The sequence below is a fragment of the Mauremys mutica genome, chromosome 12 (assembly GCF_020497125.1).
Source record: "Mauremys mutica isolate MM-2020 ecotype Southern chromosome 12, ASM2049712v1, whole genome shotgun sequence".
NCBI classification, from domain to species: Eukaryota; Metazoa; Chordata; order Testudines; family Geoemydidae; genus Mauremys; species Mauremys mutica.
Window position 1 is genome coordinate 28149039 of NC_059083.1, and position 26235 is coordinate 28175273.

Below are 26235 nucleotides of genomic sequence, written 5' to 3' on the forward strand. Positions count from 1 at the left end.
GCCTCAGGACTCCTGCAGAACAGCTGATTAGCGGCCAGCACTAAACAACTGTGGCTGGTGGGTGTTGAACACTCCCTATTTTTTTCCATGGGTGCTTGGGCCCCAGAGAACCCTCGGAGTCAGTGCCTGTGCTGTTAGCGTAGAATGCAGCCCCCGGATTAGGTACAGCAGGTTCCTGCCTGCCAGTCCCGATACATAATGAGGAAATAAAACTTCTTTATCAACTACCAGAAAGCCCAAAGCAAAGAGGTGACTCCTGAGTGTTTCACGTCACTTGGAGGCATTTACATTGCAGACCATGAACCACGAAGCTGCACGTCTCTTCAGATACCTGCTTAAAGCAACCCAAATGTAAACAACAAGCCATTGTCAATCTCTGACTCAGCCCAGTGAACTGGTCTGAGTGGTTTGTGAAGAATTGTACAGAGGTGAGAAGTTCATATAAATAAATGTTTCTGCTAAGACTCCACAGCTCCAAAGTGCTTCACGAGTAAATATTTTGTATGATTGCCACATCTGGAGCAGTCAATCGATTAACAACAGAGAAATTTTGTTTTTAAAAACTTTCTCTCTACATGGACACCCTCATAGACCTCAAGTACACAGAGAGCAAACAGACCCAAATACAAACAGAGACCGTTACTGTCAAGGTTCCTTGCCCACTCTGGACTTTAGTGTACAGATATGAGGACCTGCATGTGAACCCCTAAACTGAATTACCAGCTTAGATTTGGTTTTGCTGCCACCACTCCCAAATACTAACTCCCTTCCCTGGATAGTCTTGAGAGCCTTCTTCACCAAGTCCCTGGTGAACACTGATCCAATCCCTTGGATCTTAACACAAGGAGAATTTAACTATCCTTCCTCCTTTCCCCCACCAATTCTTGGTGAGTCCACATCCAATCCCCTTGGATCTTAAAACAAGGAAAAATCGATCAGGTTCTTAAAAAGAAGGCTTTTAATTAAAGAAAGAAAGGTAAAAATCATCTCTGTAAAATCAGAATGGAAAATAACTTTACAGGGTAATCAGATTTGTAGAGCCCAGAGGAACCCCCTCTAGCCTTAAGTTCAAAGTTACAGCAAACAGAGGTAAATCTTCTCAGCAAAAAGGAATGTTTACAAGTTGAGAAAACAAAGATAAACCTAACACGCCTTCCCTGGCTATTATGTACAAGTTTGAAATATGAGAGACTTGTTCAGAAAGATTTGGAGAGCCTGGATTGATGTCTGGTCCCTCTTAGTCCCAAGAGCGATCAATCCCAAAGCAAAGAGCCCACAAACAAAAGCCTTCCCCCCACCAAGATTTGAAAGTATCTTGTCCCCTTATTGGTCCTTTGGGTCAGGTGTCAGCCAGATTACCTGAGCTTCTTAACTCTTTACAGGTAAAAGGATTTTGGTGTCTCTGGCCAGGAGGGATTTTATAGTATTGTACACAGGAGAGCTGTTCCCTTCCCTTTATAGTTATGACAGTTACACACAGGTGTGTCCTGTTTCCAAAGCTCAAGGCAGCCATTCCAAAAGTCACGCCCCACCCACTATATCTACGTGTCCTGGCTTGCTCATCACAATTCTTTGGTAACCCACCAAACAGTTTCACATTGCAAACTCACAGGGATGTTCTGCAGAAGGCAGCAAAGAATGTGCTGCAGGTAGAAGGAGGTGGGTCCATACTGTTAGCCAATGGGCGTTTTTGAGAGTGCTGCCTCCCATAGGCGGCCCATTCTGGGCTCCTGTGACTTAGGGTAGCTCCCCTGGCTACCTTAAATTACACTGGGGGATGGTTTATCCCCTCCTTCCCCCCAGAGCAGCCTGGAATAGCAAGGATGCAGAAGTGGTGTCAAGTGACCTTTGCCATCTCCCCCAGAGCTGTGAGTTCTGTCCTGCATGTCCCAGAGGTCCGGCACAGTATCGCACCCTGTGTTTCTAGACCTTGTGGTTGCAGAGATAACCCTGAAAAGGAACTGAGTGTAAGTGATGCAGTGATGCCCACCTGAGTCTGCAGACAGCCTGAACCCATAGCGCTAAGAAATGGGAACTTCTCCATTCCTCACAGCGCAGGGGACTCGTGATGCCATGGAATTCTGCGCGTCTGCCACAATTCACAGGTTGCCGCAAGTTTTATCTTCTGTGTCCCTGCCCTGCTGCAGACAGGAGTGGGGGGAGCCACCCCCTCATCTAAACAGCCAAGGCCCCAGTCAGAGAAGGAATCTTCTCTCCCTCTTTCAAACATGTAATAGTCCAACCAACACTGAGCAAACCCACCCTGGATACTTCAGTTTTCACCACTATTACCAGCATCGTATCTATTCCTGAGCGAGCTGAGAGGGGAGCTAGCAAATAGCCTTCCACTAGCTCATCTAGCTGGAGCTACACTCTAGACACGGCTCGCTCTGGATTGAGGCCAGGCCATTGAACTGCAACTGCTTTAGGGGCACACATGGATGATCTCCTGTCACTGGACAGGTGGTTAGAAAACTGACTAACGAGCTATGAACTCCTGCTCACAAGATGCTGTAAAGGAGCGACATTTGCACTCCGCTCCAGAGTCTGCACATGCTGTGTGGGGTCAAACTCACCCTGCCCTGGGACTTTGCTTTATTCATAAGGTAAGTCACAATAACACAACAGGAACTCCAGCCCCAGCTTTCCTCCCAGTCTGGATTTTCCTAGGGCTCCTCCTGTGGTGCCAGCAGAGAGTGGGCGCCACACGTCCTGGGGTGGCTGACAATGGGACTTGCTCACAGAGGTTGAGGTCCCCGGCTGGCCCCTGGCTGCCCAGAGGGAAGGGCCTGTGCACTCACAGAGCTGGGCACAGGAAGCACAGAGGGGTCCAGGTCTAACAGAGGCAGATGTCCCGACCAGTCCAGCCCATGGAATTTCACTACGGGCCAGAGTTTTGAAGGTACAGCGGCAGGGGTGAAAGTAACTTACAGAACTTACCGGTACTACCGGAGTCCTGAGGGGGCGTGGCCTCATCCAAAAGAGGTGTGGCCTCAACCAGAATTGGCAGGGCCTCTCGAGATTTAAAGGCCCTGGGGCACCAGCAGTGGCTGAGGGCCTTTAAATCAACCGGGGGCTCCCAGCTGCAGAGGTGACTGGGAGCCCCTGGGGCTCAGGGGCAAATTAAAGGGCCCCCTGAATCAGCCGCCGTGGAGCTCCGGGCCTTTTAAATCCCGGCCCCAGCCTGGCAGCCGAGCTCAGACATGGATTTAAAGGGCCAGGAGCTCCCACCGCTGCAGGGAGCCCCAAACCCTTTAAATCCCGGCCACCTAGCTGCAGGCGGGATTTAAAGGGCTCTGGGCTCCCCACCACTACGGGGAGCCCAGAGGCCTTTAAATTCCAGCCATGGAAACCAGTGCAGTCCAGCACGGCAAACAGGCCCTTGCGGGCACGCCGTATCGGACCGGCTTACTTTCACCTCTGTACAGCGGTGCCTACAGAGGCAGACAGTTGCCTACTGGGTACTCAAAAGCTTCTAAGCAAGTAATGCACCCAAGGGAAATCAATAGGAGTCAGGTACCTAAGGGCTATTCAACCCAATGGGAGCTAGGCACCAAGGGCTATTGAAACCAAAGGGAGTTAGGTGCCTAAACAGAAGCACTTTTGAAAATCCCACAAGGTACCTAACTTCCTAATTGCTAATTTCAAGGAATCAGATCAATCAGTCACTATTTTTACAGAGCTTTAGAGAAAGTGGTGGACAGAACCCAGAGGAATTGTGATGAATTTCCTGGAAAGAACCGATCAAGACAATAAAGGGTGGGTGGGGGGAGGGGACAGAGAGAGAGAGAGAAGCTGCACGTGTAGTTATGATGTTTATGACACATGTACATTGTAACTGAACAACCCAGTCTGACAATTTAATAGTTTATTTTGTTAAGATAAATATTTTGCATTTCTTCAAATTCCACAGTCAAAATACAAATGACGTTATTTAGAGAAGTTAAAGTTTAATATAGATTTGAGGGAAGAATCAAAAAATAAATGTAAATAATTCCAGTTCTAAAAATATGGTTAGATGCTTGTTTTTGAGATACTGTTGAAATGAAAATTAAAATATTCTTGTATTTACACCTTGTTGCAATAATATTTTCTAAATTAGAATAATTTTTATTCTTTCATATTTTACATTGAGATTTCACAGGGGTAGAAAATTCTGACCGGAGTGAATGACCCCATCCCCCACCATCTGCTACCCCTGGGGCTGGGGACGGGGAAGGTGGGGGCTGGAGGTTCCCAGGTGTCCGGTTTTCGACTGGAACCTCCAGCTGAAAAGGGAAACTGGCAGCGTCCGGTCAGCACAGAAAGTCCAGTTGCTGCAGTAACTGGCCCCCACCACTGGGAGTGGGAAGAGCAGCAGGGCTGGGAGGGGCCAGTCTGTGCCGCGGGGTCACTGTCAGGGACAGAGATTCCCTCCGGCCTGAGCTGGGACTGGGCAGATTATCAGGGGAGCCGCGTTTGTACCCCCAGCGTTGAGACAGGGACAGAAGAAAGGGTGGAGTTTCCCGGAGAAGGTGCCAGTGAAAGTGAAGAGATGGGACCTGTCAGTCACATTGTAAAACGAGACCTCGCCCGCCTCATAGTCCAGGAAAATCCCCACCCGGCTGGGCCTGACGCTCATGGGGAGAGGGGTCAGTGGGGAGGTGAGGGCCTTGTATCCCCCATCCCTCAGCCACAAGACCCAGTATCCATTCCCAGGTGTGTATGTGACCTGCCCCTTCCTGCTCAAAGATTCCCTACAAACCCCCAGTTCCCATCTCGTCTTGTCTCCCACCTCCACCTCCCAGTAACACCTCCCGCCCGCGAACCCCTCAGTGCCCAGGACACAGACACAAGGATCAAATCTCTCAGGGTTGTTGGGCAGATCCTGGCGTTTGTCTCCGTGTCTCACATGTTTCCGATCCTCAGATAGGACGAGCCAGGGATGAGCCGTGTGTGGATCCAGAGTCACCTCCACTGGGGAGAGAGTCACAGAGTCAGGGCTGGGGGCAGGGGCTGGTCACTGGGATCAAAGGGAAATTAACCTGCGTCCCCGTTAATCACTGGGGGGAGGGGTTGTGGCCTGAGGGGAGTCAGGGCCCCTCTGCCTGTGAGGAGACAATGAGGGGGAAGGGCAGGAGGATCGGGGGAGGGGTGGGAAGGTGTCAGGGGAGGCGGGGGAGGGGAGAGGCTGATGCTGGGAGAGGAAAGGGGAGGGGGAGGTGACAGGAGCAGAGGGGGGAGGGAGGGACATGGGGCAGGCACAAGGGCTATGGGGTGATAAGGGAAGGGAGGGGCACCAGGACAGGGGTGTGAAGGGAAGGGCAGGTTCCAGGGGGCTGCAGGGCGGTGGGGAGGGGTGGGCTCCATGGGAAAAGAAGGGGATGGACCCCAGGGAAGCAAGGGAAGGGGCAGGCACCAGGGGGCAGAGGGGTGTGAGGGAATGGGGGAGCTCCAATGGGGCAGGGGAAATCAAGGGGCGGGTGAGCTGCCAGGGGGTGAGATGAGGAGGAGTGGGGAGGTGGAACCATGGGGGGGAGCGAATGAACAGGCACTGGTGCCAAAGGGGCAGAATGGGGGGTGTGGGAGCAGGTGAGCAGAAGGGGGGCAGAGAGAGGGGTGTGGAGAAGGGCAGGCCCTAGGGGCAGAGGTGTGTGCAGGGAGATGTGGGCACCAGGGGGGCAGAGGAAGGATGAAGGGAGGGTGGGGCCCAGAGGTTAGGAGAGGGGGAGGGGAGGGGTAAGGCAGTGCTGAGGTGAGGGGAAGGGCTGAGACCAGGGGTCCCAAAGGGGGGCGAGGGAAGGGACTTGCACCAGGCAGGCAGAGGGGGCAAAGGAAACAGCAGGCACCAGGGAGGCAGATGGGGCCAGGGCAGAGCTGGGATTTGGGGCAGAGGAGGAGCTGGCACCAGGGGACTGGAGGGGTGGTGAGGGGTGCAGGTGTTACGGAGCCAGAGGGGGAGGGGAGGGGCAGGGGTGAGAAATAAAAAGAAGGTGGCATGGGCGATGGTGGCAGAGGAGCAAGAGGAGAGCACGGTCAGTGGGGCAGAGGGTGGTGAGGGGCTGGGCACCAGGAAGGAAGTGTACACGGGGAGAGGCAGGTGTTGGGGGGCAGGAGGAGGGAAGGGGCAGGCAGCAGGAGGGTGGAGGGGGGGGAAGGGAAAGGGCAGGTGCCAGGGGATTGAGGGGGTTGAGCAGAAGGGCAGGCACAGGGAGGGCTGAGGAGGGGAGGGAGAAGCACCAGGGGGCAGAGAGGGGTGAGAGGCAGGGCAGGTGGGTAGAGGGAGGCGTTAGGAGAGGGGATTGGTGAGAGGCAGGTGCCAGGGGATCAGAGTGGGGCTAGAGGAGGGGTGGGCGCAGGGGGACGAGGGAAGGGGCGGGTGCCAGGGGTCAGAGAGGGTGGGGACAGGGGCAGGAGTCAGGAGGGCCGAGGGGAGTAAGAAGGGCGAAAGCCAGGACAGCAGAGGAGGGTGAGGGGTGGCCATCAGCGGGTGGGGGCAGTGATGGCAGTGGTAGGCACCAGGGAAGCAGATTGGGGTGAGAGGTGGGGTGGGAGACATGGCACAGAGGAGGGAAAGGGGAGAGGTGGATGCCAGGACATAGCGGGGGTGTGAAGTGATGGGAGGGCTCCAGGGTGCAGAGGATGTTTGGGGAGAGGGGCAGATGCCAGGAGGGCAGGGGGAGAAGGGATGGGCTGTTCCAGTGGGGCAGAGATGGGTGGAGAGCAGGGGCGTGTGCCAGGGAGCAAAGTGGGAGTAGAGGGGCAGGGCCCAGGGGAGCAGAAAGGGAGTGAGAAGAGAGGGAGGGATGTTGGTGAGGGGTCAGAATAGACGCAGGGTCCAGGGTCCCTCACAGGGGTGAGGGAAGGGTAAGGGAGGGGCAGGAGCCAGAGAGGGGTGAGGGAGAGGCAGGCTCCAGGGAATCTCTGTTGCTTTCGGGCCATGTGTGGTTGGTTTCTCGCTCAGAGCAGGTCGGTGCTGTCCCCACACACACTGGGGGTGCAGCCCTGCCCCAGGGGGAGCAGCTGGGACTCTCCATGCTGGCAGGCCCCACAGGCCCCACCTTCCAGCCAGGGAAACCCCACAGCCAGGCTCTCCCCTTGCCGGGCTGAGCCCCACCCCCACGGGGGCAGTTGCCTGGATTGGGCTCACTTGGGGGGCATTACAGTGGAAGATTCGGAGTGGGGTATAAATGCAGATTAATGGGCTGTTGCTAATGAGGCCAGGGCAGTGGGGAGGGGAGGGGGCATTTCCCCACTTACTGCCCCCCTCCATCTGAGAGAAGCTGCACCAGGGACCAGTCCCAGTTCACACCTGCACAGCGCGTCTGCACTAGGGGTTTGCACTGGTGCAGCTACATCAGTGCAAGGAAACCCCGGCAGACATGGCTGAGACACTGCTGTGCCAGGGGCCGTAACCCCTCCCCTCACTGGGATTATGGATCAATAATTACAGGGTCACTGGAGCAGGGGAGCTGGACTCTGGGCTCCCAGGTGGGGGCCCGACCCACTGGGCTGCAGAGTCGTTCTCACCCCCACGCTCTGGCCCAGTGCCCATGGCAGTGTTCAGACACAGGGGGACGTCATCAGACACCTGGAGCCCAGCGGTTCAAGCTCTCATGGCATCACACGGGGGATTGAACCTGAGGCTCCCAGCTGAGGGCCCAGCCACTGGGCTAAAGGCTACAAGGGAAGTGGCGGCACCTTTTTCTCTTAATTGAAACTAGTCACCAAACCCGACATGGATTCACGAATAGTTTCTCTTGACCCGAAATATAATTTTGCAGCAAATAAACTATTTGTCCAAAACATTTCACCCAGCGCCACTGCAAACCTGTCTGAGCAATTTAGGAGCCCCAATCCCAGTGATTTGCAAGGAGAGACTGTCAACATCCCCAGAAACGCAGTTACAGGCAGGCCAGGCTCAGGACATCAGCTATGAAACACTCCAGAGCTGCTGTTTAATTTGCCCTTTGCAGACAAATGACCCCTGGGCCCAGATCTCACCCCCACAAATCAGGCTGAAAATGGAGACTTGGCTCCAGCCTGAACTCTCTGCCCAGAGCCATTTGTCCCATGGACGCTGCTAGCGGCACAGACCCTCTGCAGCTGCACCTGGGCATCTCCCAGGGCGGATAACAGTCACAGAGACCATCTCAGAGCCCCAGGAGCTCAGGTGTCTCCATCTAACGACTGTGCCAGCCACCCCCCTCGCTCCCATTAACCAGCCCTGGGTCAGACCCGCTGGGAACTTTCACACCCAGACTCTGGAGACACTTTGGGTTCTTCTACACAGCCTGCAGCAGCGAGTCTTGGAACAGGGTGGACAGATTCAGGCCTGCGGGGCTCCCTCTTTGGAATTAAAAATAGCCGTATAGATTTTCAGGTTCTGGCTGGAGCTCAGGCTCTGAATCCCGGGGAGGAGCCAGGTCTTCCCCTCACAGTGCAAGAGGGGACATTGTCTGTGTCCACATCCCCTTCACCCCCTTCCTGGGATGGGGAACAGCAGCTCCAGGGCTCCTCCCTTCACCCCCAGGGCAGGGGAGTGAGAGCCCTCGGCCTCCTGGGCAGTGGGGCCTCCCAGCACAGGTTCCTGGGTGAGCGTGAAAGTGTCTCCACACAGAGAGCTCTGTGCACCCGGCAAATACACAGATGTGCCCGTGGATCAGGATCCGGGATGGTGCTCGCCCCAGGAGTGATGGAAGCTCCCTAAAAGTAGAGGGGTCACCCACTTGTGCCAGCCCTTCTCCCTGAGCTCCTGTCCCCACACCCTTGAATCCTCGCTCTCACACTGCCCCTTCTTCCTGTGCCCCTGCGTTCACACCACCTCTTCCCCACAACACCTTGTCCCCCTGGTCTCTCCTCTCGGCCCCTCCCCCATCGTCGCTCACCCTTACAGCTGGTAAAAAGTGGGAGGGAACAGCCCTCCCATTGGTAAAAGTGATGGGGCCATGGCCCCTGGCCCCCCTCTTCCAGTGCCCCTTACTCATTCCCCAACCCCAGTAGGAGAGGACCCTTGGGGCAGTGTCAGTGAGTTCGGTGCTGGGGGTATGAATTGGGTTTTACACCCGGCTGCTGGAGCTCTGTGTATCGAGGGTATAAGGAAACAGAGGCTGTGTGAGCCCCCCACTGTCCTGCCAACATGGCTCAGCCCTGACAGCTGCTGGAGCCTCTCCCTGGGGAGGAATCGTCCTTGCAGCCCCTTCAGGCCTTGGCCTCCCTGCGGAGGTGGCTGGTGAGGCTGCCATTAAAGTGAGTTACAATGTGAGCTCCTGTCCACTGGGAACTGGACTCTGAGCCAGCCCAGCACCGCCAGCCATTCAGTGCGATACCAGCGATGCTCAGGCTTGGTGACACAGGCAGTGCCCCAGCGGGCAGGGCGAGGGCCTGTCCAAGGAGCAATGGGCACAATCTGCAGCAAGGGAGGTTGAGGCTGGAGATGAGGAAACACTTTCTAATTCTCAGGGCAGTGAAGCTCTGGACCCGGCTCCAGGGGAGGTTGTGGGATCCCCGTCACTGGAGGTTTGTAAGAACAGGTTGGACAAATCCCTGCCCGGGATAGTCTAGTCCCTGACCTAGCGTGGGGGGCTGGACTAGGTGATCTCTCGAGGTCCCTTCCAGCCCTGCATTGCTCTGGTTCTAGGTTACAGCAGTTCCTGGGGCTGGGCCCAGGGCCCTGGGGGCTCTAAGCCTGGTGAGTGGCATGTGACAGAGTTAACACTGTTAGTGACCATGGCAGCTGGCAGCTCAGCATCCCTGCCAGGGGTCTGGGCTGGCATGTGGCTGCCTGTACCTGGCTCAGCAGGGTGTTACTGGGCCATATGGACAGGACCTAGGGCTGGCACCTGTCCATAGGGTTGCCAAGCGTCTGTTTTTTTATTGGAACGCCTGGTCAAAAAGGGACCCTGGCGGCTCCGGTTTGCACCACCGACTGGGACATTAAAAGTCTGGTCAGTGGCGCAGCGGGGGCCTGGGACTAAAGCAGGCTCCCTGCCTGCCTAGGTCCGTGCAGCTCCTGGAAGTGGCCACCAATTTACTTCCCTGGAGTTTGAAACTTTTCTAGCAGAACATAACCAAGTGTCAGCCATAGTCAAGCCTCCCTTTGAATACAGGTTGGCTCTGGGGGTCGGAGGAAAGGTATCAAGAGGGCTGGTCCTTTTAAGGGAGTCAGGGACCAGACTACCTGTGACAGGCTCCTGTAAGGGAGAATGAGACAACCCACACCAACTTGGAAGTAATTAAATCCCTAGGTGGCTACTTGGCAGCGAAACAGCTAATGAGGCTGATAAAGGGTTACCAGGGCTCAGCTGAAGGGATCCCAGGGACAGGAAGCTGCTGAGGAGAGGAGCTCCCAGGAGAGCTCACAGAGCAAGGAGCCTGGAAGGGGCTATAAGCAGTGCTCCCCAAACTGTGAGTCGTGCCCCCCTAGAGGGTGTGTAGGAACATTTGGGGGGCCTGACAGGGCGTGGACCAGCTCCCATGGGTGGCAGGAAGGGAACGTCACCCAGCCCTGCTCTGCCCCCAGCTCCACTCCGGCCCCACCCTCAGCCCCAGCTGCATCTCCGGCCCCGACTTCAGCCACCGACTCCCGGCCCTGCTCCACGCTGAGAACCAAGCTGCAGCCCCAGCCCCAAACATGGTTCTGCCCCGGGCTGAAGCCCCCAACTCCCGGCCCCAACCGCAGGTCCACTCCCAGCCACGGCCCCCAGCTTCTGGCCCCAACTGGAGCCCCGTTCCTGGCCCAGCTCTTGACAGCAGCTCTCACGGTTGGGGCGCAAACCAGCTAAGGAAGGACATGACCAAAAATGTTTGGGGACCACTGTCCTAGGCAGAGGAGCTCCCCTAAGGGGGAGGAGCTGCCAGAGATGACAATGACAGCAGCAGCTGGAGCAGGACAGAACCCTGGAGAGCTGCCCCTGGCTGGAGAAAGTGGATGCAGAGAATAAAGGCACAGTCTGAAATGACCCAGCTCCAGGAGGGAGGGCTGGAGTCGTCTGATTCCATGATGGAAACTAATCCAAGCCCAGGTCTGGGAAGGACTGAGGGCTCCTGACTTGAGGACAGTGAGGAGCTGCAGTGAGAGCTGGAGGCTGGAGCAGAGTGAGGGAAAAGATTATATTTCGGGATTTACTTGGACTCAGAGTGGACCCCAGGAGGGGACTTTTCTCTGAGATATTTTGGACTGTGGGGCGTAATTTAAGGAGTGCTGAAGAGGGTAAACTGAGGCAAGAAACTTGCCAAGATACCCTGAAATGGCTGAGGATGGTATCAATAACAACACTCACTGCCCAGCCCCTAAGGTCTGCATGACAGTGCGGGGCCTTCCCCATTGCACACGGGGACCCTGAAGCACAGGAAGCCCTGGTTACTCTGCCCCACACATTTACCCAGAGACTCCCCTGAGCTGCCGAACCCGGGTCCCTGGGGTCAGAGCACAGGCAGTCGAGTGGCACTGAGTGGCCAGGGCTGCTGGGGCGGGGGAAAGGAAAGGGTTAGTCTCAGCAGGGTGGCACTTTGCTGCCCAGCCCTGGCTGGTCTCTGCCCTCTGGGTGCAGCTCAGGGCGTGTGTCTCTGAGCAGGTCCCTGCCCACTCACCCGCCATTTGCCCCAGACACAGAGAGCCCAGGTGCCGAGGGAAGGAGCAGCCCCAGCAGCGCCGCATTGACCCTGGCACGTGCTGAGCCTCCAAGCGCAGCAGCAGAGGCAGCGGCAGAGAGAGGGGCTCAGCCATTGAGAGCAGCAGCGTCCCCACCTGCAGGGGAGGGGTCAGCACTGGGACAACAGGCCGGGCTGGGTCAGGGGCTGGGAGCTCTGGCAGCGAGCGCGGTGCCAGCACAACAGCCCTGCTGGAGACCCTGGGCCTGGCCAGCCTGGAGCAGCCAGCGAGTGACTCAGGGCCTGGGACCCTGCCCAGGAAGGGGCTTCTGGGGGGCTGACAGGAGGCTCCCCAGGGGCTGGTGATCCCCTAGAACGAGGCACTGAGCTGACTGGCTCAGGATCCCAACAGGCTCAGGGGCCAGGGTGTGGAATGGCCCAGAGCCCAGCCGGGATGTGCTGGCTCCAGACAGTCACAGACAGGAAGCTGCTTCCCCCACAGCCTGGGGTTCCTGCTCCCCGGAGCCCTGAGATCCTGGCCCTGCAGCCGGCACAGACTGTGCAGCCTCATCAGCCGGGAGAGACACACCCAGCTTGGCCCCTTCGACTGATCCCTGCTGGCGGGGGGGGGGGGGAGGAGAGGAGCGGGGGGGGGGGTAGGAGGAATGGGCCAGTTCAACTACCACAGAGCGAGCTCACTGAACCTTCCCTCCCTCCTCTCCTCTGCCTTAGCTTCTTCTCTGTCCCTTCTCGCTGTCAGGTTTCTGCCTTTGCCCCGGGTCTCCGCACTGGGGTTGTGGGAGGGGTTTGGATGGGGGCAGCTCACGCTCAGCCGTTGTGACAGGGTCACACTCTTGTGAGTGAGTCTCACTCACTGAGCAGCAAACCACTGACCCAACCTCACACTGGGCTGTGCTCAGAGCAGACGAGGGGCCCGTAGGATTCAGCTTGTTACCCAGTAACATACGGCCCAGGTCAGACCATAGCAGCCAGACTGGCCCCTCCTCCAGCTCAGAAAGCTGGGCCAGCCTTGGCTAATGGGGGCTGGGGCAGTGCTGAGCAATGGCCACACAACGCAGCCCTCCCATGTCCCAGGAGAGAGGCACAGACACGTCATCCGTTACCCATCTGTGCAGCTCCCAGCACGATGGGCCCAGTCCAGGCCTCACAGCACCTGGCTCAGGGACACCCAGTAACTGAGCCATGGAGGGGTCAGGATGTCAGAGTGACGGCGCCTGGTCAGACACCTGGGCAAGTACCAGCAGGTGGCTGTAAGTAGCAGGCAAACTGCCCAGCACTCAGCGCATCAGCCTCCAGCTATCACAGCTCCAAGCCTGTCATCTGGGTGCAAGCGTGTCCTGGGGTCCAGGCTCTGTCCAGATCCCCAGGCACAACACAGCTGAATGTTCCAGTAGAATCCACTCACCTACAAATCTCTTCAGTGCTTTCCCCACGTCAAGGGAAATTTTATACACGTTCTTCAGGTCAGTAGAAACAGCTTCTGGTTCCTGGAGTTTCATATTCTTACTCCTACGAAGAAAACGTCCCATCATCCCAGAACCACCACCACGAATATAAGAGCAATGAACATAGGAAACACACCTGCTCAAGGTGCTTTTCACATCCTGAAAGGAAAAAAAGAGAATCAATGTTCTGTATTAACACAATGTGCATAAAATTGTGTGAGTTTCACTCTGGGTATCAAACTTTTATCTAGAAAACAGATCAACCCTCCCAGGCTTCACTCCTTTGTGGTAAAATCTCGTACACTATTTTGCATTAACACTTCTTTCATTTATGTAGGTGAGACAGGAATTTAGCTAAAGGATTCTCCCTTCTAGGCACCCAACGCATCAGTATCTGTGTTTATTGCCTGAGTTGGGTCCAATGTTCTGGAGTCAGAGTAGGGATGGATTCAGCTCAGTATCATTCTTGTATCATCCATTTAATCTCCCATGGCCTCACTGGGTCTCCATGAGGAGAATTCCCCTCTAACATGAACTGGGATATTTTGGAACTGGTGGAGCCCTTAGCCGGATGTTCTGTTTGTCAGTAAACCACAGAACACATTTACTCTAATTGTTCGGATCCAGACCCAGGGATCTGAGCAGGGCCGCCCAGAGGATTCAGGGGGCCTGGGGCAAGGCAATTTCAGGGGCCCCTTCCATAAAAAAAATTGCAATACTATACAATACTATATTCTCGTGGGGGCCCCTGCGGGGACCGGCACAAATTGCCCCACTTGCTCCCCCCGACAGGCGGCCCTGGGAAAAATAAACCTTCTGCATCGCGGCACAAACCCAGTTTTGAGAAATCTTTTTTACAAGGTATCACTGGTTCTCAGCATCAGCTAGTGCTAAAAAGCACTAAAGCTCATTAAAAGGGGTGGACAAATATTTTCCATCAAAACTTTTTCTGGATTGAAAACTAGTGGTTTTTATAAAGCAGAAAAAAATCATGGACAATGTCTGCTTTCCTTCAAAATTTGTTGTGTTTTTTTTTAATTGAAAAGCTGAAATTAGTCTGCCAAAACCTGAACATGGTTTGAGGTTTCAGAAGTGTGTGGCCAAATATTTGTTGCTTGCTGTGTTTGATTGTTTAAAGAAACAATAAAAAAAATCTGCTTAAAAAAAATCCAAAATTTTTGAACCACCTCAGCTTGTGACCAAACGCCTGAGCCCATCCAGTCAGAGATTTTTCCAGGTTTCTGATACTCTACTGCCTTCCTTGACTCATATCTGTCTCCATAACTTTGAGTTCATTTAGGTTAGAATATAAGAACAGCCATACTGGGTCAAACCAAAGGTCCATCCAGCCCAGTAGCCTGTCTACCGACAATGGACAATGCCAAGTTCCCCAGAGGGAGTAAACCTAACAGGTAACAATCAAGTGATCTCTCTCCTGCCATCCATCTCCACCCTCTGACAAACCGAGGCTAGGGACACCGTTCCTTACCCATCCTGGCTAATAGCCATTAATGGACTTAACCTCCATGCATTTATCTGTATCCTAGAGACTGGCTCCATGAGGTCCCTCACAAACTGGATACGGTTACTGGGGGTTTGTCTTTAGTATAGCTTATGTATATACTCCACCAACTGAGCATTTGAGGTTGTTCCAGAATCTGGGGTGAGCCTATGTTGTGAAAAACTTAAATGCTCAAAATAGCACATGCATGTGAATGGACACAGGGTGCTAAAATTAAATTAACCCAGGGGTTCTCAAAATGGGGGTCAGGACCCCTCAGGGGGTCACGAGGTTATTACTGGGGGTCGCGAGCTGTCAGCCTCCACCTCAAACCCCGCTTTGCCTCCAGCATTTATGATAGTGTTAAATATATAAAAAAGTGTGTTTAATTTATAAGGTGGAGGGTCCGCACTCAGAGGTTTGCTATGTGAAAAGGGTAACCGGTATAAAAGTTTGAGAACCACTGAATTAACCCCTCTGGAGTCTCAGGGAATGTAGGAGAGGGGGGGTCTCCCTTGGCAGGGTTGGGAAGGAGGTAGGTGGTGTACAATATTGCTCTTCTCATGTGATCCCTCCCCCAGTGGCTAATTTTAAATGAAGCTACCCTCCCCTGACATGAATCTCCCTATGGCACTGAAATTAAATATAGGCTATAATTTGGCATTTGAGAAGTGAAAGGGATGGTAGCCCTAATGGAAAAGCTAATAGCTTGGCTCTTCTGCAAGCCTCAAATTGCTGAATGAGCTTTAGGGTAGGGAAGGCTGTGCCTCCCAAACAGACTGGCCCTTCCCCGTATCCGACCCCCACCCACTTCCTGCTTCCCGACTGCCCCCCCCAGAATCCCTGACTCATCCTGCTCCTTGCCCCCTCACCATTCCCCAGAGACCCAGCCAACCACCACCCTGGGACCTGTGCCCTGACTGCCCTGTCCCCTATCCACCCCCTGCTGAGTCCTGACAGACCCCGGAATGCCCACAATCTAACCCCCACCCCGTTCCCTGTCCCCTGACCACTCCCCACAACCTCTGCCCCCTCCCTGTCCCCGGGACTCCCTGCCCCCCCCCCGGCCCCTCACTTGGAGCCTCAGCGCATCCAGGAGCTTCGCTCAACAGCGGCACAACGTGGCTCTGGCGGGGCCTGAACCCCGCCCCGCTCAGAGCCGCGTGGCCAGGGGGCGGGGCTGCGAGCTCCGGGCCGAGCGGAGGGAACTCAGGCCCCGCTGGAGCTCGCAGCCCTGCCCCCTGACCACGCGGCTCGGAGCCGGGCGGAGCTCAGGGGCCCCGCCGCAGCCACGCTGGGCAGCTGTCCAGGGACGCTGCTGGATTCGCTGAGGCTCCGGGAGAGGGACGGAGACGGGGTCGGGCTGGGGCGGGAGCCTCGGCCGTTCTTGTGGGGGCCCTTGCGGAGCCTGGGGCCTGGGGCAAATTGCCCCACTTGCCCCCCTCTCTGGGCGGCCCTGGATCTGAGTTCTAATTCTGGATGGGTGGAGAATTTTGATGCTGTCTCACCTTTAGCAGCTCAACAACTGGTTGCTGACACTTCTCCTCGATCTCTGTGATCAGCTGCTGCAGAGAGGAGCTTTGCTGGGAGAGTTTGGTTACATTTTCCTGTAGTCTCTGCAGAGTCTTCCTCTCCTCCTCCTCCAGGCTCTGCAGAAGCAGCTGCTCCTCCTCTCTCAGCAGTGTGTGCAGTTTGTTAAATTCACCTGCAATCATCTCTCTCTTGTTCTTCACTTTCCCCTGGAGATAGAAAAATAGGAAAGGCAGAGAGAAAACGTGAGCCAGATGTTGAGTTAAACAGACTGGGCCTCTATCCATGAAGCAGGGAATGTTAAATCACTATCAGGTTTGTAAGGATATTTACTTTGAGAAACGTACCACAAGGGGTTTGTTTTAGTTCAGAATTAATAAGGCCAGTTCCATAGTGGGGTTGTCCAGGGTGCTTTGTAAAGCCGCAGTATGTTCTTGCAGGTGGCATGGGATGGACACAAGGGAGTGGGGCACACATGGGTGTTGGGCACCCAGGGTATTGTCAGAGCTGGCTTTGGCCTCACCCAGCCTGCCTGAGCACCCCATGCCCATGTGTCCAGTGACCAGCCAGTGTCTTCCTCACACATCCCACGCTCTCTGTGGGGATTTCACTGTGAAAGGCAAGTGAACTGGCACAGACATTGTGTCCCATGGGTTCATCACCTGGCTACAGACAAGCACAGGTAAGGTCCCAGTAACAGTAGCAGGTGACTGGGATGAGGTGGCCACATGATGGCAGCAGAGGCTGTGAAGTGGCAAAGCTCTGCCTGGCTTTACACTGACCCGCCCCTGGTTCTGCTGACTCAGGGGGTGTCCACACTGCAATGGAGGAGTGAAGGCAGCAGGTGACGACACACTCCAGCTTGCTTGGGTGTTGGTAGCAGTGAAGCCACAGCAGCAGGGGCTGTACAAGCCCACCCTGGGTAATGACTCAGTGACTAGCCCGCAGCTACTTGTTGGTGCAATTTAGACGCACCCTTGCGGCAGACTTTGCAAAGAGCTCAGCACCCACAACTGGGTTCGATGTTCAGAAGAGCTCAGCTCCCAGCCCAGCCCCAGCCCGGCCAGCTGAGTGATTTTGAACCTCACCCATGGGGTAAATCCTCCCCCCAGCTCTAGTGTCCGGCCCAGGCACTGGGCAGATGCACTGCAGGGACTGTGGGGGAGGAGATGGGGGAGGATGGAGAAGGAACAATCCCTGTGTCCTCCAGGCTGCAGACACACTGTGGAGCTATTTCATGGTGGCCTCTGAATCCCACTGGCTGCAGCAGCCTCTACACCAGCCCCACCTGCAGGAGGGAAACAGGATCCGTGTCATAGTGAAAACACTGCACCCACTATTGAGAATTTGCCCCTATCAGAGAGCACTGGGGTGAGTTTGCACCACCTCACTAGGGCCAGGAACTGCCCCTCCTCTGCCACATACAGGAGCTGCTGTGCTGAGACCCCCACCAGAGACACAGCCTGATCCTACTGGCACCAAGCCTCTGTCATGGGGCAAGCAACCAGAGCAGGTTCATACCCTCGTCCTGGAGCTTCACAGCTCCTTCATCCTTGGGAGAGTTGCAGGGGGAAGGGCTCAGGGAGAGATAAACCTGGACACCCACCTGCCACTCTGTGGTTTTCTTCTTCTCTTTAGACGTCAGCACCAGGGCTTCCTCCAGCTCCTTCCTCAGAGGACCCAGGGCTCCCTGGAGTTTCTCCTGCAGGGACATTGCGTGCAGTGAACAGCCATTAGTCTGCCTGTCTGATGGGTGGAGAGTATCATAGAATATCAGGGTTGAAAGGGACCTCAGGAGGTCATCGAGTCCAACCCCCTGCTCAAAGCAGGACCAATCCCCAACTAAATCATCCCAGCCAGGGCTTTGTCAAACCTGACCTTAAAAACCTCTAAGGAAGGAGATTCCACCACCTTCCTAGGTAACCCATTCCAATGCTTCACCACCCTTCTAGTTAATTTTTTTCCCTAATATCCAACCTAAACCTCCCCCAGTGCAACCTGAAACCATTACTCCTTGTTCTGTCATCTGCTACCACTGAGAACAGTCTAGATCCATCCTCTTTGGAACCCCCTTTCAGGTAGTTGAAAGCAACTATCAAATCCCCCCTCATTCTTCTCTTCTGCAGACTAAATAATCCCAGTTCCCTCAGCCTCTCCTCATAAGTCATGTGCTCCAGCTCTCTAATCATTTTTGTTGTCCTCCGCTGGATTCTTTCCACATCCTTCTTGTAGTGTGGGGCCCAAAACTGGACACGGTACTCCAGATGAGGCTTCAGCAATGCCAAATAGAGGGGAATGATCACATCCCTCAATCTGCTGGCAATGCTCCTACTTATACAGCCCAAAATGTCATTAGCCTTCATGGCAACAAGGGCACACGGTTGACTCATATCCAGCTTCTCATCCACTGTAACCCTTAGGTCCTTTTCTGCAGGACTGCTGCTTAGCCACTCGATCACTAGTCTGTAGCAGTGCATGGGATTCTTCCATCCTAAATGCAGGACTCTGCACTTGTCCTTGTTGAACCTCATCAAGTTTCTTTTGGCCCAATCCTCTAATTTGTCTAGGTCCCTCTGTATCCTATCCCTACCTTCCAGCATATCTACCACTCCTCTCAGTTTAGTGTTATCAGCAAACTTGCGGAGGGTGCAGTCCACGCCATCCTCCAGATCATTAATGAAGATATTGAACAAAACTGGCCAAGGACCCACTCTTGGGGCACTCCGCTTGAAACCGGCTGCCAACTAGACATGGAGCCATTGATCACTGCCCATTGAGCCCGATGATCTAGCCAGCTTTCTATCCACTCTGACCAGGGCCGGCTCCAGGCACCAGCCTACCAAGCACGTGCTTGGGGCAGCACCTTGGGAGGGGGCGGCAATCGGGGTTTGGTTTTGTCATTTTTGGTTTGGTCAGGCGGTGCTGGGGGGAGTGGGGACTTGGGCGGCGTGATGCGACACGGCGCTGGGGGGGTGGGGACTTGGGCGGTGCGACGTGACGCTCAGGGAGGGGCAGGGCAGCGCTTTTTTTTTTGCTTGGGGCGGCAAAAATGTTATTGCCGGCCCTGACTGTGACAAAGTTCCTCCTCTACCTTGGTGGGTCCTGTGCTTATCTGGCAGATTTGCTCACCTCAGTGATCTTCCCCACAGTCTGGGTCAACTCCTCCTGTGTCTGATCAGGAGTTGGGAAGTTTGGGGGGAACCCGGGTTCCAGCCTAGGGCCCTGTGGATTTCAGCTGTCTATAGTGCCTCCTGTAACAGCTGCATGACAGCTACAACTCCCTGGGCTACTTCCCCATGGCCTCCTCCAAACACTTTCTTTATCCTCACCACAGGACCTTCCTCCTGGTGTCTGATAACGCTTGTACTCCTTAGTCCTCCAGCAGCATACCCTCTCATTCTCAGCTCCTTGTGCCTCTTGCTCCCAGCTCCTCACACTCACTTCCTCTCCTCTGGCTCCCCCCTCCCTTACTGGAGTGAGCTCCTTTTTAAACCCAGGTGCCCTGATTAGCCTGCCTTGATTGACCACAGGTGTTCTAATCAGCCTGTCTGCCTTAATTGGTTCTAGCAGGTTCCTGATTACCCTAGTGCAGCCCCTGCTCTGGTCACTCAGGGAACAAAAAACTACTCATCCAGTGACCAGTATATTGCCCTCTACCAGACTCCTGTACCCCACTGGCCTGGGTCTGTCACATATCCCTCCTCCCTGCTCAACACCAAGGGGTTGGGCAGCTTGGGATGCCAAACAGTGCACACGTGACAAGCCATCGGCATTACCGTGACGGCTTCCTGCTCTGTGTTGCACACGGAACTGGAAAGGTTGGAGGGATAAGAACCACCTGGTCACCCTTGTGTTCTTCTCCTTGTTCCACTGCATCCATTGAAGAGGGGCATGGTCGGTCACGAGGACAAATCTGCGCCTGAGCAAGTAGCGCAATGCTTCCATGGCCCATTTTACGGCGAGGCACTCTCTCTCCACCACTGCATATTTTTATTCTCTCGGAAGGAGTTTCCTACTGAGGTAGAGAATTGAATGTGCCTCCTCCCCGACCATCTGTGATAGAATGGCCCCCAACCCTACTTCCGATGCATCTGTCTGCAGGATAAATTCCTTGGTGAAATCAGGGGCTATCAGAACAGGGTTACTGCAGAGGGCAGTTCGTAGGTCTGTGAATGCTTCCTCTGCTGCGTCAGACCATCTCACCAGATGAGGTCCACGGGCTTTCATTAGGTCTGTTAGGGGGCTTGCCCTTGTGGCAAAGTGGGGGATAAATCGTCGGTAATACCCCAAAACACCTAGGAATGCCCGGACTTGTTTCTTGTGACGTGGTTGGGGCCAGTTTTGGATGGCCTCCAACTTGTTCACTTGGGGTTTTACCAGACCTTTTCCCACAACGTAGCCAAGATATTTGGCCTCTGTAAACCCTACAGCGCACTTGGCAGGGTTTGCTGTAAGGCCAGCTCGCCTGACGGTATCAAGGACTGCCTCCACCTTCTCTAGGTGGGTTTCCCAGTCTGGGGTATGAATGACCACATCGTCCAAGTAGGCAGCAGCATATCTGTTATGCGGGTGTAGTAGCTTGTCCATGAGGCACTGGAAAGTAGCTGGGGCCCCATGTAGTCCAAAAGGGAGGACAGTATATTGAAAAAGACCCTCTGGTGTAGAGAACGCAGTCTTTTCCTTTGCATCTTCCGCAAGGGGAATCTGACACTCTAGGGTAGTCAAGTACCGTCGAACTGGGATACTTCGTTTAGTCGCCGGAAGTCGTTGCAAAACCTTGTGGTGCCATCAGGTTTGGGCACCAGCATGATTGGGCTGGACCACTGACTGTGGGATTCTTCAATGATCCCCAACTCCAGCATTTTTTTTACTTCTGCTTTTATTTCCTCCCTTTTGGCCGCTGGTACCCGATAGGGCCTCATTGTTATTCTGGCCCAGGGTTCGTGACGATGTGGTGATATGTCTCGGTTGTTCGACCCAGTTTTGTCAAGAACACATCTTGGTTCCGGAAGATCATCTCAGATACCTCATTCTTCTGGTCTGGTGCTAAATCGGGAGACACTTTCACCTGTTTGGAAGGCTTGTTTTCCTGGGTTAGGTCTTTTCGGGCAGTTATGCATGCCTCTTGTGCATGCCAGGGTTTCAGAAGGTTGATGTGATAAATCTGTTCTTGTTTTCGGCATCCTGGCTGCTGCACCTTTTAGGTTACTTCCCCCATGGGTTCAACCACCTCATAGGGCCCCTGACATTGGGCCAGAAGCTTGCTTTCTGCTGTGGGTACCAACACCATCACCCAATCCCCTGGTTGGAACTGTCGTACTTTTGCCTGGTGATTGTAATGGGTTCTCTGGGCCTCCTGTGCCTTTTCCAAATGTCCCCGTACAATAGGGGTGACCCGGGCTATCCGGTCTCGCATCTGTATTACACGTTCTATTACAATTCTCCCCTCATTGGGTTCCTCTTCCCTGATCTCTTTGGCGATATCTAGTATGCCACGGGGGTGGCGCCCGTATAATAACTTGAAGGGGGAAAACCCAGTTGAGGCCTGAGGTACCTCCCCGATAGCGAACATAAGGTAGGGCAGTAGGGTGTCCCAATCCATCCCGTCCCGACTTACCACCTTCCTTATCATAGCCTTGAGGGTTCGGTTAAACCTTTCTACCAATCCATCAGTCTGCAGATGGTACACTGAAGTTCTCGGGGTATGTATATGGAGCAGCGTACAGAGGTCCTTCATTAGCTTTGACATAAATGGGGTTCCTTGGTCTGTTAATATCTCCTTTGGTAGCCCCACTCGGGCAAAGATTCCCACCAGCTCTTTGGCTATCGTTTTAGAGGCTGTGTTCCTCAGGGGAACAGCTTCTGGGTAGCGAGTAGCATAGTCCAAAACAACAAGTATATATTGGTGGCCCCGAGCCGTCTTCTCCAGGGGTCCCACTAGGTCCATGGCTATTCGCTCAAAGGAGACCTCTATGATGGGAAAGGGTACTAAAGGTGCCCTCAGGTGGGGATGAGGACTGTGCAGCTGACACTCCGGGCAGGATGCACAGTAACTCCGCACTTCTTCATGTATTCCGGGCCAGAAGAACCATCGTAGGACTCATGCCAGGGTCTTCTCTACCCTCAAATGCTCCCCAGAAAGATGACTATGAGCAAGACTTAATACAGTGTTCTGGTGTTTTTGAGGTACTAGGATCTGCTGTACCTTCTGCCCCTGTACTGGTGCTATCCGGTATAAGAGATTCTTCTTCATTATGAAGTAGGGTCCTGGTCCCTGGGTTTTCTCTTCCACAGGGACCCCATCTATTTCAGTCACCTCCTTTCTAATGTTGTCGTACCTTGGGTCTTCAGCCTGGTCCCATCTAAAATTTCCTCTTCCGGGGCTAATCTGCCCAAGATCTAGGGGCCCTGTCTCTGTTGCCTCTACTGGTTCAGAAGCGTTAGAGTGGGGGTCAGACTCGGGTGCTTCTCCCTCCTTGGTGACCTCCTTTTCAGCTGCTCGGGTCCGCTTACCTGCAAGAGCGACCCTCTGGCTTTGAGTCAGTATTCGGGTTCCCAAGGCCTTAGCTGCCCTCCTTTCCCTTTTTGACTTTCTACCCTGTCTGGGAATGGAAAATAAATCTGGGGATATTTCAGAGAAGACTGGGGGTTGACAGTCTACTGTGGAGGCCTCACTAACTTCAGGGTTCCCCTCTTTCTCCAATCCTCCTACTGGGAGTAAGTCTCCAAACCCTGGGAAGTCCCTCCCTATGAGCACCGGGTATGGGAGTTTAGGGACTACACCTGCTGCTACCTCAGTAGTGTTCCCCTGAATCTCGATTTTTACTGGGATAGTGGGGTAATAACCAACTGTCCCATGGACACATGTTATCCCCGTACACTTAGCCCGCAGCAGCTGACTACACTTCACGAGCTTCCCTGAGACAAGCGTGATAGCACTCCCCGAATCAACCAGTGCCGTGGTCTCTACCCCATTTAGCTTTACTGGTCTGGTGTACATATGTGGGGTTAGTGAGACCCCACAAGGTGGATTAGGGAGAATGGGTCTGCCCAGTTCCCCAGGTTACACTGCATAGGCTCCTCAGCATTGAGACACTGTGCAGCTATATGTCCCCACTCCCCGCAGGCATAACATCTGTATGGGGCCCTAGGCATTCCCGGTCTCTCGGTTTGGGCAGTCTAACATCACGATCCTCTTCTCCCTCCATGCTCTGACTCTTTATGGCTTCTGGTGGGCCTTCAGCCCCTCTCTTTTTCCACCTGTGATCTCCTGGTTGCCCAGTCACCCGAGCTCTAGGGCTTGGTTCTGCTAGTTTAACCCGGGGTGTCTCTTCCTTAACTGGTCGGGTCAGCTCCCTCGCTGTCCTTCGCCTTTCTACCAGTGCAACAACCTCATCATAGGTGGAGGGTTCGTTCTGGCTTACCCAAGCACGAAGGTCTGGCGGTAGCCCCCCCATGTATCGGTCGATGACCAGAACCTCTAGTATCTCTTCCGGACTCCGGGATTCTGTTCGCAACCACTTTCGTGCGAGATGTATGAGGTCATACAATTGGGACCGCGGGGTTTTGTTTTCCTGGGACCTCCACTCGCTGAGCCCGCACTGCAGTTGTTACCCCAGATCTGGCCAGGATCTCTGCTTTCAGCTGGGGGTAGTCTGCTGCAGTCTCTTCAGGCAGATCATAGTAGGTCTTCTGGGCCTCCCCACACAGGAATGGGGCAAAGATGCCAGACCACTGATCTCGAGGCCAAGCCTCACGTAGGGCTGTCCTCTCAAAGGCCAGAAGGTATGCCTCTACATCATCCTCCCGCATCATTTTCTGCAGCCAATGGCTGGCCCGTATGATCTGCATCCCATCAGGGCTGCGGTTCAGCTCTGTAAGGGTCTTTACCTGGTTTACCAGTTCCCACAACATAGCTCGGTCTTGAGAAGCCTGGTCCATCAGCAGGCGATTAGTCTCTTGCTGCAGGCGCATTGCCTCCTGTTGGGCGGCTGCCTGAACACGGGTAGCCTCCTTCTGGGCCACCGTAGCTTGTATCAGTGCCCGCACTAAGTCATCCATTGTGATGAAAAAAAAAATAAACCCTCTATCTTTTTTTTTAATTGCCCTCCTTCTTCTGCCACGCTCTGCACACCAAATCCCACCTCTGACACCAGTTGTGAGAAAGTTCCTCCTCTACCTTGATGGGTCCTGTGCTTATTTGGCAGATTTGCTCACCTCAGTGATCTTCCCCACAGTCTGGGTCAACTCCTCTTGTATCTGATCAGGAGTTGGGAGGTTTGGGGAACCTGGGCCCGCCCTCTACTCCGGGTTCCAGCCCAGGGCCCTGTGGAATGCAGCAGTCTATAGTGCCTCTTGTAACAGCTGCATGACAGCTACACCTCCCTGGGCTACTTCCCCATGGCCCCCTCCCAACACCTTCTTTATCCTCACCACAGGACCTTCCTCCTGGTGTCTGATAACGCTTGTACTCCTTAGTCCTCCAGCAGCACACCCTCTCACTCTCAGCTCCTTGCACCTCTTGCACCCAGCTCCTCTCACACACTTCCTCTCCTCTGGCTCCCCCCTCCCTGACTGGAGTGAGCTCCTTTTTAAACCCAGGTGCCCTGATTAGCCTGCCTTGATTGGCTGCAGGTGTTCTAATCAGCATGTCTGCCTTAATTGGTTCTAGCAGGTTCCTGATTACTCTAGTGCAGCCCCTGCTCTGGTCACTCAGGGAACAGAAAACTACTCATCCAGTGACCAGTATATTTGCCCTCTACCAAACTCCTGTACCCCACTGGCCTGGCTCTTTCACACCACCTTATAGTCTTTTCATCCAGCCCATGATTCTTTAACTTGCTGGCAGGAAGACTGTGGGAGACTGTATCAAAAGCTTTGCTAAAGTCATGGAATAACACATCCAGTGCTTTCCCCTCATCCACAGACCCAGTTATCTCCTCATAGAAGGCAATTAGGTTAGTCAGGCATGACTTGCCCTTGGTGAATCCATGCTGACTGTTCCTGATCACTCTCCTCTCCTCAAAGTGCTTCAAAATTGATTCCTTGAGAACCTGCTCCATGATTTTTCCAGGGACTGAGGTGAGGCTGACTGGCTTGTAGTTCCCCAGAACCTCCTTCTTCCCTTTTTTAAAGATGGGCACTACATTAGCCTTTTTCCAGCCATCCAGGACCTTCTCGATCACCGTGAGTTTTCAAAGATAATGGCCAATGACTCTGCAATCACATCAGCCAACTCCTTTATCAACCTCTGATGCAGCTCATCCAGCCCCATGGACTTGTGCTCATCCAGCTTTCCTAAACAGTCCTGAATCACTTCTTTCTCCACAAAGGGCTGGTCACCTCCTCTCCATACTGTGTTGCCCAGTGCAGCAGTCTGGGAGCTGACCTTGTTCATGAAGACAGAGGCAAAAAAAGCATTGAGTACATTAGCTTTTTCCACATCTCTGGCCTGGTCTACACTACGCGTTTAAACCAATTTTAGGAGTGTTAAACTGAAGTAACGCCGCACCCATCCACACTAAGAGGCCCTTTATATCGATATAAAGGGCTCTTTAAACCGGTTTCTGTACTCCTCCCCAACGAGAGGAGTAGCGCAAATATCGGTATTACCATATCGGATTAGGGTTAGTGTGGCTGCAAATCGACGGTATTGGCCTCCGGGCGGTATCCCACAGTGCACCACTGTGACCACTCTGGACAGCAATCAGAACTCGGATGCAGTGGCCAGGTAGACAGGAAAAGCCCCGCGAACTTTTGAATATCATTTCCTGCTTGCCCAGCGTGAAGCTCCGATCAGCATGGGTGGCGATGCAGTCCCAAATCCAAAAAGAGCTCCAGCATGGACTGTACGGATGTGATCGCTGTATGGGCAGACAAATCTGTTCTATCAGAGCTCTGTTACAGAAGATGAAATTCCAAAGCATTTTTTAAAAATCTCCAGACAGAGGACACAGCAGGGACTCAGCACGCTGCTGCGTGACAAGCGTAACGGAAAGCCAAAGAATCAAATGGACGCTCATGGAGGGAGGGAGGGGGGACTGAGGACTCAAGCTAACCCACAGTTCCTGCAGTCTCCGAAAAGCATTTGCATTCTTGGCTGAGCTCCCAATGCCTGTAGGGTCAAACACATTGTCCAGGGTGGTTCAGGGCATAGCTCATCAATTT

At 54.2% G+C, this 26235-nt stretch overlaps 1 protein-coding gene across 1 annotated transcript in view; it reads right to left on the bottom strand.

Moving 5' to 3' along the window:
* Window positions 1-4336: 4336 nt before the first annotated feature.
* The window catches only part of LOC123346125 (E3 ubiquitin-protein ligase TRIM39-like), a 28809-nt gene continuing 6910 nt past the window's right edge, over window positions 4337-26235 (bottom strand). Inside the window, exons 2-6 of the mRNA XM_044983352.1 lie at window positions 17675-17770; window positions 16047-16277; window positions 13174-13196; window positions 12998-13101; window positions 4337-4956 (exon numbers count right to left, since the gene is read on the bottom strand). Coding sequence (XP_044839287.1) covers window positions 4397-4956; window positions 12998-13101; window positions 13174-13196; window positions 16047-16277; window positions 17675-17770 — 1014 coding nt within the window. The 3' untranslated portion in view covers window positions 4337-4396. The remainder of the gene's footprint in view (window positions 4957-12997; window positions 13102-13173; window positions 13197-16046; window positions 16278-17674; window positions 17771-26235) is intronic.